Here is a 13,782-nt window from a genome sequence, read left to right on the forward strand (position 1 = left end):
CAAACAAACTTTCACATTCCAAAAATCACTTTTACTGATAATATGCTACTTTTTAGATGTTCTCACCTGCTATGCGTTGTGAAGGGCGTAGTCCAGGCCCTGATGAGGGAGATAGTGAAGGCCGTCGTCCTGTGAAGACTGCAAGCGGTGATGGGTTGTTGGCCTCCCTTTATGATCAACCACGTCACATTCAGTATGCAACTCATTTCCCTATCCCACAGGTCAGTCTTTACTAACTGCTTTTTTTTTTTTTTTTTTCTGCTGACATTACCTTTGTTTGATCTTTGAAATCTGTTCTCCAGGAAGAATCATGTAGTCATGAGTGCAACCAGCGGTTAGTTGTTTTGTTCGGTGTCGGAAGGCAAAGAGATGATGCCCGACATGTAATCAAAAAGATTACTAGGGATATTCTTAAGGTACTGAACAGGAAAAGCACTGCAGAGACAGGTGAGAACAGCAAGATGGAATCTTCACAATTTCCTAATTTGTAAAATACACAATTTGGTGAATGTCCTTTAAATATTCTCTCCAAGGGTCCAATGAAGGACAGCGTAGACGCAGGGCAAAGCCTGAAGCTTTTCCTACAGCAGAAGAAATTTTTCACAGGTTTCAGCAGCTCTCACACTTTGACCAGCATCAAGTTACAGCTCAGGTAACCTATTTAAATCCCCTATTACATGGGGCGATGCGGAGAAGCAAACGAGTGCCGACCTGTCAGGTCAGCGCTCGTTTGCTCCTTGTTCCCTGCTCGATGCTGGTGCTGTTACACGCGTCGGCAGCTAGGGAGTAAGAGCCGGGGGGGGGTTCGCAGGGAGCTGTGGGGGGCTGCCCGGGTGATCGCTAGATGGTCCTGGCAGCACATAGAGGATAGTGGCAGTCTGCTGCCGCCGCTCCTATTGCATGGAGCGACGGCAGCAGATCGGTACTATCTTAGGGCCCATTTACACAGAAAGATTATTTGCCAAAGATTTTAAGCCAAAGCCAGTAATGGATTTAAAAAGAGGAGAAATCTCAGGCTTTCCTTTATGACCTGATATCTGTTTATAGTCTGTTCCTGGCTTTGGCTTCAAATCTTTGGCAGATAATCTGTCAGATAATCTTTCTGTGTAAATGGACCCTTAGTCGTTTGTCTTTCAACATGTTGAATGGCAACGATCAGCTGACATCATTCATGTTGGCCGATCGTTGTCTTCTATTACACAAGACGATTAGCACCCATATCGGCCGAATACGGTCAATAATTGTTTCATGTAATAGGGCCTTAAGATAGGGTTTGGTGTAAGGTTAGTGGAGTGCTTATGGCAAATAGGATATTAGGCTATATTAACCCCTAGACGACCCTGGGCGTAACTGTACGTCCAGGGTGTTTCTCCTGCTATGAAGCGTGAGCAGCCGGCACCTCACCGTTAATGACAGGCTGCAGCGATCGCGCTGCAGCATGTCATTAACCTCTTAAACACCATGATCGCGACGCGACCACGGCGTTTAAGTGTAAGTGACAGGGGGAGTCCCCTGTCACTTACCGATCGGGACCCCCGCAGTGTGACTGCGAAGATCCCGATGGTTGTGTCGGACCGCTGGAGGTCTCTTACCTTCCTCCGTGTACGTGTGTGTGTGTGTGTATATATATAATAAAAAGTGATCAAAACGTCTGGTCTACACAAATATGGTATTAATAAAAAGAGGAGATCATGGCACAAAAAATGACACCCAATACAGCCCTGTAGGTGAAAAAGTAAAACTGTTATAAGCCTCACAATAGGGACACTTTATTAATAAATAATTGCAAAAAAAAGGATTTAATAAAAAAACAATATAAAACATTAGAGAATCTGTGTAAACCTGCATATGGTTGTGTTCGGACTGACCTATAGAATAATGGTATCATGCCGCTTTTACCATATAGTGCATTATGTAGACACAGGAACCCCTCAATAGTTACTATATTGCATTCTTTTTTTCAATTCCACCAATTTATATCTTCATAAATAATATATTTGGGGTTCCATCATACATGTTATGGTAAAATGAAAGATGCCATTACAAAGTACGACTATTCCTGTAAAAAACAAGCCTTCACATGGCCCTGTAGATGGAAAACAAAGTGCTAGAGCTCTTAGAAGGGGATGAGGAAAAAGCAAAAACACAATAATGAAAATTGTCGCGGTTTACTGAGTCATTTTGTGCTTGGTCCTCAAAGGGTTAAGACTGTTGACAATTATCGGCCTTACCGTCTAATAATCGTTTGTTGTAATGGGACATGTTAAAAGATCACAATCGGCGCATGATGTCTGCTGATTGTGGTCTTTCAACATGTTGAAAAATACTGCTGACTTCAATGGGCAGCCTGCACAATTTAACCCCTTGCCGCAAAATGACTTTCCTTGAACGTCATGTAAAGCAGGTTGTTCTTGCAACATGACGTTCCAGGAACGTCATACTGTCCCTGCCTCCCCCCGCTGTCCCTAGCGGTGATCGGGAAACAGGAGGAGGCTGTCACACAGCCTCCTCCTGCTGCCCCTGCCTGGAGGGGAGCCGCGCTCCCTCCCGGGCACTTGACCCCATGAACACTGCTGTCCAGGCGACCGCAGGGGCAGGGACCTGATCGTATGAATGAGCTGTCCGGTTCTGACAGCTCATTCATTCTATAATACATTACAGCACTGATCATGTGCTGTAATGTATTATAGATGTACCTGAAAAGAGAAAGTTAAAGCGACTCTGTACCCACAATCTGACCCATCCCCCACCCCCATCCCAAAACTGTTGTACCTTCGGATAGCTGCTTTTAATCCAAGATCTGTCCTGGGGTCCGTTCGGCAGGTGATGCAGTTATTGTACTAAAAATTTACTTTTAAACTGGCAGCCCTGTGCCCTACAGGAGTGGCCTGGATTGTGTATGCATTAGGCTGGCACAACCTCTCTGTCCCTCCTCCCCGCCTTCCTCCTCATAAGGTATGTTTTAGGCAGATTGTCTGTCTCCTATTCGTCAGCTGTGTGAATACTGAACATGGGCTGGATCGTTAAGCACCGGTGCAGTGTTTTTTAGGACAATAACTGCATCACCTGCAGAACGGACCCCAGGACAGATCTTGGATGAAAAGCAGCTATCCGAAGGTACAAGTGGTTTTTATTTGGGGGGGGGGGTCAGATTGTGAGTACAGAGTCGCTTTAAACACACACAATTACACACATACACAAAATAAATAAATAAATTAGTAAATTAAATCAATTTATAAAATAAATATAAATAAATATACACATTCCCCATCCCCCCTTTATAAATGATCCCCTATGAATAAGATACACTTATTTGGAATCGTCGTATCGATAATGACCCTGTCTATTAACACATTACTTTACAATAATTATCCTGCCCTATTAACGCTGTAAAAAAATAAAAATAAAAAAAACTAACCAAAATTAAATTTTTTGTTAATCCCCCTAAAAAATATAGATAAAAGCCATTAAAACATCACATGTACACAAAAGGTGTACCGCTAAAAACCTCATCCCTCACATAACTCCATTGGCGAAAAACTGGCATTTTCTCTCACCAGCCTTTTAAAATTAGGTACACAGGGGGTGACTGCATTAGTAGTATGCTCTGTGCTCTCCCCCAGTAGTATATAGCCCCCCCTGTGTGCTCTCCCCCAGTAGTATATAGCCCCTCTGTGTGCTCCCCCCCCCAGTATATAGCCCCCTGTGTGCTGTCCCCCAGTATATGGCCCCTCTGTGTGCTCTCCCCCTGTAGTATATAGTCCCTCTGTGCGCTTTCCCCCAGTAGTATATAGCCCCCCCTGTGTGCTCTCCCCCAGTAGTATATAGCCCCTCTGTGTGCTCCCCCCCAGTATATAGCCCCCTGTGTGCTGTCCCCCAGTATATGGCCCCTCTGTGTGCTCTCCCCCTGTAGTATATAGTCCCTCTGTGCGCTTTCCCCCAGTAGTATATAGCCCCTCTGTGTGCTGTCCCCCAGTATATAGCACCCTGTGTGCTCTCCCCTGGTATATAGCCCCCCTGTGTGCTGTCCCACTCCCATATAGCATAAAAAACAAACACTTTATACTCACCTGAGTCCTGCGCGTCCTCTTTTCTTCCTCCTGTGGCCGCACTGCAGCGGTCACTAGAGGCCGCACTCCCCGCCGGTGCAGGAACGTCACTAGAGCGCCGACACCAGAGGGTCAGTGCGGCCTCTTGTGACCGCTGTGGCCACGAGAGTAACTGACAGGAAGGGAGCCAATGGCTTCCTCTCTGTCAGTGCTGCTGCTCGGTATCTGAGCGCTCGTTACGAGCACTCATAGATAGTTACTGTGCAGGGAGCAGCGCCGCAGCCGGGCTCCGGACAGCTGGCCGCCGTGGTCCGCCAGTTGAGGACCCCTGCCATAAACTATAAAAAAAGTTATATAAAATGGATATCACTGTAATTGTACCAACCTGACGAATAGCGGTAACATGTCATATGTGACGTATAATAAACGGCGTACAAAAAAAGATAAAAAACAGCTGCTAAATTGTGTTTTTTATTCGTACCACCTCATAAATAACTTTATCAGGGTGTCACATGTTCCCCCGAATGGTACAGATGGAAACGTGAAATAAAAAAAGCCGCAAAATTCACCAGGCCTCTGTCATGTCTGAGGTCTGTGGTTGAGTCAGGTGAAGCACTGCGGCCACATATGGGGACTTTCTAGAAACCTTAGAAATGGAACTCAATATTTGCCTATTCCCAGTTAGTATTTGCTATGTTAGAGGAAAAATAGATTAAAATAGAATATCTGCCAAAAAAATGTAAATTTTAAATTTCTCCTCCAACCTGCTTAAAGTGTTACTGTCGTTGAATTTTTTTCCAGAAATCAATAGTACAGGCGATTTTAAGAAACTTTGTATGTGGTTTTTTTAGCCGAAAAAAAGTGTTTTTATCATGAAAAAGCAGTTTGAAGCTCCAGGCCCCACAAATCCACTTCAGAACTGGACTGGTCCCTAATAAAATCTGAAATTGCTAAATTTCGAAGCCCTTTAACATCCTAAGAAGTAAAAGGACTTTCAACAAATGACGTCAAGTAGACATGTTGCAGATGTTGTAGTAATAATTAGTTCATGTGGCAAGACTATTTTTCTTAAAACAAGAGAATTTTGAATATAAAGAGACGTAAATTTTTCAAGTTTTTGCGCAAATGTGTTTTTTTTACAAAAAACTACTGAATTTACCAACGAAAGTGTACCACTAACATAAAGAGGAATATGAAAAAAACAATCTCAGAATAACCGCGATAATTGTTATCACTACAAAAAAAGAGACAGGTCAGATTTTAAAAAATAGGCCCCGGGCATTAAGGCCAAAACAGGCTGAAGAGGCAAGGGGTTAGGGATCGTTTGGGCAGCCGCTGCTCTTCACTCACTGTCTGTGCGTGTAGTAGCACAGGGAGCTAGCGAGGAACAAGAGGTAAGCGAGCAATGACCTGAACTGGTCAGCGCTCGCCTCACCCTTATCTTGCCGTGTAATAAGGCTACTTTATCAAAATGAAAGTAGTGTGTGTATTATTGTGCTAAGCTGGGAATTTTATAGTATCACTTATCGATTACTTCTGTCTAAAATCAGTAAATAGCGATGTTCCCATACAATATCGTGGGCTGCTTTATGGCTCAAAAAATGTTTTTTGGTCTTTTTTTTTATTTTTTTATATTTAATATAGTATACTTTTGTGGATTCCTAAATGTGTATACAATATAGCCTTTGGTAAACTTTTAGTGAAGCATTAACTTTTGTGTGTCTGTCTTTCAGGTTTCTCGAAATGTTCTGGAACAGATTACGAGCTTTGCACTGGGTTTATCTTACCATCTTCCTCTGGTGCAGCATGTGCAATTCATCTTTGACCTAATGGAATACTCTCTTAATATCAGTGGTCTTATTGACTTTGCCATTCAGGTTTGCGTAATATATATTTTTTTAAATTTTTTTTTAGATTTATTTTTTTTCTGCGGTTCTAATCAGTTTAATGTTGTCTTTGTTTTCCTTTTCTTATTTTAGTTATTAAATGAGCTGAGTGTTGTTGAAGCAGAGCTCTTGCTTAAGTCTTCCGACCTTGTTGGTAGTTACACAATGGGATTGTGTTTGTGCATTGTGGCTGTCCTGAGACATTATAACACCTGCCTGATTCTCAACCAGGAGCAGACTGCACAGGTGTTCGAAGGGTGAGAGCAAAGCAAGAGTTGTAGAAATAAGTGCATGTTAGGGCACTATGGGGGACATTTTTCAAACATGGTGTAAAGTGACACTGGCTCAGTTGCCCCTAGCAACCTATCAGATTCCACCTTTCATTTCTCACAGATTCTTCGAAAAATGAAAGGTGGGATCTGATTGGTTGCTAGGGGCAACTGAGCCAGTGTCTCTTTACACCACCCCTATATGTGTAAAACATTGGTAAATACCTTCTTTGGTTTAGTATCTGTTCTGATGCAAACAACAACAAAAACTACATAGAAATAGCATGTGTAAATATACTGTCATAGAATATAGTAATTTAAAAGTTTCAGTTTAACTATGAGATGGACGCCTGTTTACAGTGCAGGGCCGGGCCATCTAATAAGGCATTTAGTCTTTTTTGTCTGTTTTGATAGACTTCAGCATATTGCTGTTGCAATATTGCTGTTGCCATAAAATGCCCCAAACCTGCTGCAATGGAGGAAGCAAATGTTGTTCATCCAGTATGGGAATAAAATCTGAGTGAAACTAAAATGATTCCCTTAATGCAAAGACATCTCATTGTCTTTGTGTTAAATAATATCCCATTTAGATCACTATTTATATCCAGTAAATTCACCTTTAAGAATCTCTTAATAATGTTACGTACAGCATGAATTTCATTCTATGCCTAGTGTGAATAGTAATAAAAAACAAAGAATAGTTTGTATATTAACTTATACCAGTTGATGCATCTAGTTTTGAAAAAAATGATATACCCTATTAGAGATGCATTATTTAGGTTTTCCTCTATCCATAGTATAGGACCTGGTAAAGCCCTTGTGGGTACCATGTAATTCTTTATTTTGCCTGTGGGGGCACTAAACCCCCTGTGAAGCATTCTCCTACTGATTATGGCATATTGCTGTGGTTACTAGTTACAAGTCATCTTGTCATCATTTTATTGGAGGATGAATACGGACAGCCCTCTTTAATAAGTTGACATCGTGCCTCAGTTTTAACTTCATTTATTTTTTTCCCCTTACAGTCTGTGTGGAGTTGTGAAACATGGTATGAACCGGTCAGATGGTTCTTCTGCTGAACGTTGTATTCTTGCATATTTGTATGACTTGTACATGTCTTGCAGTCACCTTAAAAGCAAATATGGGGAGCTGTTTAGGTGAGTGAAATCCGTTTAATTAGCAATCTCCTTATTTATATCTTACATGCTGACATTGGATAGTGGTATACAGACGTTTGATGAATTAAACCTGTGGACATAGCACTTAACAAATGTCCAGTGGGTTGCTGCAGAGAATTAGGATGCACGCTGGAGGGTCTGCAATCCCCACTGCACACATTAATAATCAGTATCAAGAGAGAAGAACCAACAGCATCCATAATCGTGGTCAAACAGCAAATTCATTGCATGATGTGCACAGTATACAGCAATCTTTCAATCAGCAAGGGTTTTTTGTTAACATGTTTAGCGTGTATGCCTTTTCCCATGTACATGTTAGACATATCACAAAAGTACAGTGTTGATCTGGCCTTAATTGGTGTAAGGTAGGATGACTGGTGTGATGAATCTAGCAAGTATAGCTATTGTAATGGAAACTGGCCAAATCATAATTTCAATCTCCAGGTATCACATTGAAGTTGTTACATATGTTCACACTACGTAAACGCTGCCTTATCTGCTATGGTATCCTGGCCGGAGCAATACTCATAGTACACGCTCTGGCCGGGATCTCATATGGAGCTGCAAAGAACTGACTTGTCAGTTTTCTGCATCTGCAATTCACTCAATTGCAGCCGCAGAAAGACCTGTCAGTTCACACATTGAAGCGCGCGGCTCCGGTCGCTTGCTTTATTGTGTGCTGTGTGAAGTTCAGCGCGCGCAGGCATCAGAACACTGCGGCAGGAAAGATCATCCAGCCGGTACTGCAGTACCGGCCGTGATGATCTTTGCAGAGACTGGCCGTTCCATCACCCGACCGGGTCACGGAACGGCCGGTCCAATACGTAGTGTGAACATAGCCTAACTGTGTGATGTAGATTTTTAGGGACATACTATTTTAGTTAAGTCCATGGGAGTTTCTGCATCTCTCCTAAATCAGCCAGGCCTTCGTGGAGTGACAGTAAAGGGCCTTTTACAAAGGCCAATTATCATCCAGAAGGCCGATAATGATAAAGGCAAAATGACAGCACTGATCACACAACAGTACATACTAACCTAGTGCGCTGCTGCTGTGACCTGGTATCCTTCTTCTCTTGCTCTCCTTTCCTGCTGCTGTCTTGAGGCCCCACCTCTTCCAGAATAATTGACAGATCGAAGAGACGGGGCCTGGAGACTTCGCAGCTGGACGGGAGAGCCGGAGAAAGAGAATGCAGGGGCGAAGCCGCACGCTATGTATGTAAGTATGCTTTGCTGTGTGATCTGGAAACTGACAGCACAAATATATGTATATCCATACTGTCAGTTTACATGGCTACGCGAACAATTAATGGATCGTTTGTGCAGCCCGGGCGATTGACTTGTCATGCTGTGTAAAGCACTGCAAACAGGTGCTGATCTTGCTGACCTGCTCTTGTTTGCGGCCAACTGTGGACGACAAATCTGTCCATGTAAAAGCCCTTACGGCAATATATATAGGGGGAAGGATATCAGTGTCCTCTCGGCAGGTATAGATGGGACTGGCTCTGGTTATCTATGTGATTTACTGAGTAGAGAGAGAAAATAGGGTAAAATCTATCTTTCTTGGTGGCTTATCACACTGCGTTAGCTGTATGTTTGTCCTTAGATTCCAATTTACCCAGTGAAAGTCAAAAGAATGTCATGTCAATTTAACCTCTACTGGTCTGATATATGTAAGGTATACAATTTACTTTCTGTATATATCAGATATTGCAGTAAGCTGTGGTGTTCCAAAGATATGCAGTAACCAAATGTATACTGAGTGGTCTATGGCTGTCAAATACCACAGTGTGGCATCTGTCGAAGGTGTCCTTTAAGGATACGCTGGGAATGTGCAATATTTATATGATATAATTACCAGAACTTGTCTTTCTATTTTCCTCTGTACAGACTTTTTAAAGATGTTAACCATTAACATTAATCTGTTCTAGAATTTGTAATTTTATTTTTTTATTTTTAATATAGTGATTTCTGCTCCAAAGTAAAGAATACGATTTACTGTATAGTGGATCCATCTGACTCAAACATGTTGTGGGAACAGGAGTTTATGTTGGAGACCATCTCTAATCCAACAGAACATAATTATAACTTTGGCATGCTTGGAAAGCTTCTAAGAGATTCTCCTACCAATCGTTACAGCTTTGTGTGCAATGCACTTGTACATGTGTGTGCCGGAGACCATGACACTGATGGGTAAAGATATATTTCACTGGGGGAAATTCCCATGAAAGGGCTGAGATTAATTGAAGGGCAACTCCAGGCAGGAGCCTTTTTTGCTATAAGCTCAGGGATGGTTTGTTTAAAATTAATAAAAAAACACTTGCCTCCCTGGCACCTGCAGCGATGCTGGTCTCCCACATGCTCATCCGTATTTGGGCCCAGGGACTGGAACGTTGAAGGCCCAGTCCAATCAGTAACAGAGGCGGGACTCTGCTGCAGTCGTTGATTGGCTGGGCAGGCTTGCAACGTCACAACACCAGGTCCCGGAAGTGGCCAAACTGTGGGATGGAGCGAGGTTAGTGTCCTTTTATTGTTAAAGCAAACCATCTAAAAATAAACAGGACGCCGAAGTTTCTTCACAAAAATTGTTTCTTTGTTGCTTTTTCCATGCATATACAAACTTAAAAGTACAAAAAAAAACATCCTCAAGCATATAGCAAAAAAGCCCCCATTTAGAGTACTCCCTTTTAAACTGTATTACTATTTTTTTTTTTTTTTTTAATACAGAATTAACGACATTGCTATCCTATGTGCTGAGTTGACTGGATCCTGCAAAGATCTCAGCTCTGAATGGCTTGGCGTTCTGAAAGCATTGTGCTGCTCATCAAATAATGGAACCTGTGGCTTCAATGACTTGCTATGTAATGTAGATGTGAGTCTTCCAGAAATTGCATATCTATATCATCTCCATTTTTCTATTCTTTTGAATTTTAATTGAACGTAATCAGTATGGTGTTAAGTGTGCTGCTCATGGCTATTGCCTAAAAGTGTGCTCACTCAAGTAACAAATTGCATTATCTTTGTTAGAAAAGAAAATTTTAATTACATTATCATTCTAAACAAGTGTTTAACAATATGTTCTTTTATTCTATTCTCCCAACCATTATAGGTCAGTGATTTGTCTTTCCATGATTCGCTTGCAACATTTGTTGCAATTCTTGTTGCCCGCCAGTGTTTTCCACTTGAGGATCTAATCCGTTGTGCAGCAATTCCATCCCTCCTTACAGCTGGTGAGTCAAAATTTGCTAGTGTTGGCATTATGGGCATTATTTATATGAATTTGCCTAGAAGATATTGAACTTTCCTAGAACAAGATAACTAGCTATATGTGGTCATTTTACATATTGTCAGTGAATTAGACCCAGTGGGCCAGATCTCCCCAAAAGGTGCAGAGTTAAGGAGGATTGTCCAGTCTTTAAACAGTAGTTTATTTCGCTATTCAGATAGTGACAAATGTCTCCATTTTCCCATTTCACACATTTATTTTTCTCAACTTTCTAAAAGCATGCTTGGTAAATGCAAACATTTCTTAGGTCAAACTTTTTTTTTAATCAAAAGTTTTATAGCTGCTTATATATTTAAAACATTTTAAATGTTTGAGAAGGAGGTATGATTAGATTTACAACATAAATTGTAAAAGGTCCATCTAGCTGCAACATTTTTTTTTTCTCATTCCTTAAACTACAACAAATTGTTCTAAAACGATATACATTAAGGGAGTCATAGCTGTATGTAAAAGTATTTTTAGTTTATGAATACATCTAATACAGACACCTGACCTGTCTTTGGTCACTTCTGTTTCTTGTAGAGCATTTTCCATCCACTACTTTTTTTTTTTTTTTTCCTGTAAAATCAATTTAATTTAATATACACACAGAATTGTACCAATGCTCCAAAGACTTTATAGTGTGGAGGAGGTGCACAACATGAGATTCACACTGAAATTGTGAGGATGTTATAAATTTATTTAATCTTTATTCTCCTGTAGTAAAAATGATAAGCCAGACCCTTAGGGTACTATTACACGGAACGATAATCGGCCGAATCGGGCCAATTCGGCCGATTATCACTCGGCTGATCGTTGATATAGGTTAGAGCCTATATAATAATAATAGCGGTGCACAGGCGGCGACTAACGATATACATTACCCATCCACGTTCCAGGGCTGCTCCTGCCGTCCGCTTCTCCCCGGGTCCCGCGCGCGCTCTAGCTTCGCAGCGGCCTGTCAGCTGATAGGCCGCTCAGCCAATCACAGGCCACGGCGGTCCTGGCCTGTGATTGGCTGAGCTTTGCTCACAGGATAAAGTCATGCTGGCAGGTCCACTTTAGGGGTAAAATTGTCTGTCCTTAAAATGAATGTGTTAAAAATAGCTTGGAAAATAGCCATTCCCATAATAACATAATGAAGTAATGATCACTTTTTTTTTTTTTTTTTTGGTCAATTAGAAAATCAGTATGTGTCTCTAATCGGTAAAAATTAATGAAGGGGATACATTCTTTGAAACAAATTTCTTTCTTGCATATCTTGTTTTTAATTAGTTGTAAAAAAATAAAAATAAAGGAGAATTCTTGTGCAGAGTCTGCCTGTGTGTACTTACAATAGTGCTTTTCAATATTATGCATTAAGTGGGAAGTGTAAAAGAGAAGCAGATTGAGAATTGGATGTAAGGTGTTATGTACACATGCTCCTAATTACTTTACCATTGTTTGTACTTGTGAGATTCGGGTGGTACTGTTTCGCAGTTCAATAAATAATCTGAGGGCCAATATTTCATGAACATACTGGATAAAGATGTTTTTTTTCTTCCACTTAATCTGTCGTCCATTCTGTTTGCTGATGTAGCATCTGATCTTGATTCTTTTACAGCATGTAGTGAACAGGATTCTGAATCTGGAGCGCGCCTCACTTGCCGAATTCTACTTCATCTGTTTAGGACGCCACAGTTGAATCCATATGAACCAGACAGCAGTAAGTTTAATGGTTAACTTGGTATGTCTGTATAATTAGTGCATAAACATTAAATAGTTACCTTTTTTTTAACCATGTTTTTCATTTTAGATAAAGCAACATTTGGAATTCGTTCTTCTTGTGACCGTCATCTTCTGGCAGCATCTCAGAATCGCATAGTACCAGGAGCTCTTTTTGCTGTTCTAAAGGCAATATTTATGCTGGGTCAGTTGTATTTCCTCCTTGTGTCTTTTTGTTTGGAGATACAGTGGTGCCTTGGATTACGAGCATAATTTGCTCCTGGACTGTGCTTGTAATCCAAATCACTCTTATTCTAAAGCAAATGTTCCCTTAAAGGGGTTGTGCGGCGCTAAGAAATTATTCACAAAATAACACACATTACAAAGTTATACAACTTTGTAATGTATGTTATGTATGTGAATCGCCCCCTTACCCGTGTTCCCCCCACCCGCGCACGTGGACCCGGAAGTGTAGTGTACCATACATACCTGACGCGCGTCGTCCCCGACCCCGATCTTCTGTCAACTACGTAATCTTCAAGAGGCCGGCAGCGGATGATGTGGCAGAGGGGGGCCAGCATCAGGGACGGCTGCAGCGATTTGGTTGGCCTCACGAAGATTACGTCGTTGACAGAAGATCGGGGACGACGTGCGTCAGGTATGTATGGTACACCTACACTTCCGGGTCCATGTGCGGGGAAGGGGGCGATTTACATACATAACATATATTACAAAGTTGTATAACTTTGGAATGTGTGTTATTTTGTGAATAATTTCTTAGCGCCGCACTACCCCTTTAAGGAATCATTGAAATGCACAATTCTGAATAACATGTTTGAAAGAGCAGTGTCCACCAAAACATATATTTAAATGCCTTCTAAATATCCAGGCTGTAATAGATATATCTAGATATTGTGCTTGCTTGACGCAGGTCACCCACTGTTGATTTAAAAACTTGTAATCTGATTTTAGTAGTGGCCTTTGGTCTGCTACATGTCTTCCTGTCATAAGGCCCTATTCCATGGGCCGCCTGACTGAAGCAGCGCTCGTTTGCTCCTTGTTCCCCGCTCACTGCTGCCGCTATTCTACGCGGCAGCAGGGAGCAGGTGAGTCTGGGGTGGGGGGGGGGGGCGCTGATCATCCAGGCAGCCCGTAGGATACAGCAGCGTCTGCTGCTGACGCTCCTATTCCACGGAGTGACGGCAGCAGATCGTTGCTGTATCAGTAGTCTGTCTTTCAACATGTTTGAAAGACAAACGACGCAACGATCAGCCGACATGAACGATGTCAATTCCACGGGACAATTATCGTCTGTATTGGCCGATATCGGCTGAATACGGCCTATAATCATTCTGTGGAATAGGGCCTATAGTTTCCTCTAGTTTCCAAGTGCCTTTTGATCGTCTAGGAAAATACTGACTGCCACCTTAGGAG

At 41.8% G+C, this 13,782-nt stretch overlaps 1 protein-coding gene across 3 annotated transcripts in view; it reads left to right on the forward strand.

Moving 5' to 3' along the window:
* MED12 (mediator complex subunit 12) overlaps positions 1-13,782 on the forward strand; it is a 70,990-nt gene that overhangs the window by 23,349 nt on the left and 33,859 nt on the right. For all 3 annotated transcript variants that reach the window (XM_069985669.1, XM_069985670.1, XM_069985671.1), the window contains exons 15-25: positions 57-221; positions 303-447; positions 534-652; positions 5,783-5,926; positions 6,029-6,192; positions 7,230-7,361; positions 9,345-9,572; positions 10,107-10,251; positions 10,489-10,609; positions 12,248-12,349; positions 12,440-12,553. In XM_069985669.1, the coding sequence (XP_069841770.1) occupies positions 57-221; positions 303-447; positions 534-652; positions 5,783-5,926; positions 6,029-6,192; positions 7,230-7,361; positions 9,345-9,572; positions 10,107-10,251; positions 10,489-10,609; positions 12,248-12,349; positions 12,440-12,553 (1,579 nt within the window). The remainder of the gene's footprint in view (positions 1-56; positions 222-302; positions 448-533; positions 653-5,782; positions 5,927-6,028; positions 6,193-7,229; positions 7,362-9,344; positions 9,573-10,106; positions 10,252-10,488; positions 10,610-12,247; positions 12,350-12,439; positions 12,554-13,782) is intronic.

This window comes from Dendropsophus ebraccatus, chromosome 10, assembly GCF_027789765.1.
Source record: "Dendropsophus ebraccatus isolate aDenEbr1 chromosome 10, aDenEbr1.pat, whole genome shotgun sequence".
Classification (NCBI taxonomy): domain Eukaryota; kingdom Metazoa; phylum Chordata; class Amphibia; order Anura; family Hylidae; genus Dendropsophus; species Dendropsophus ebraccatus.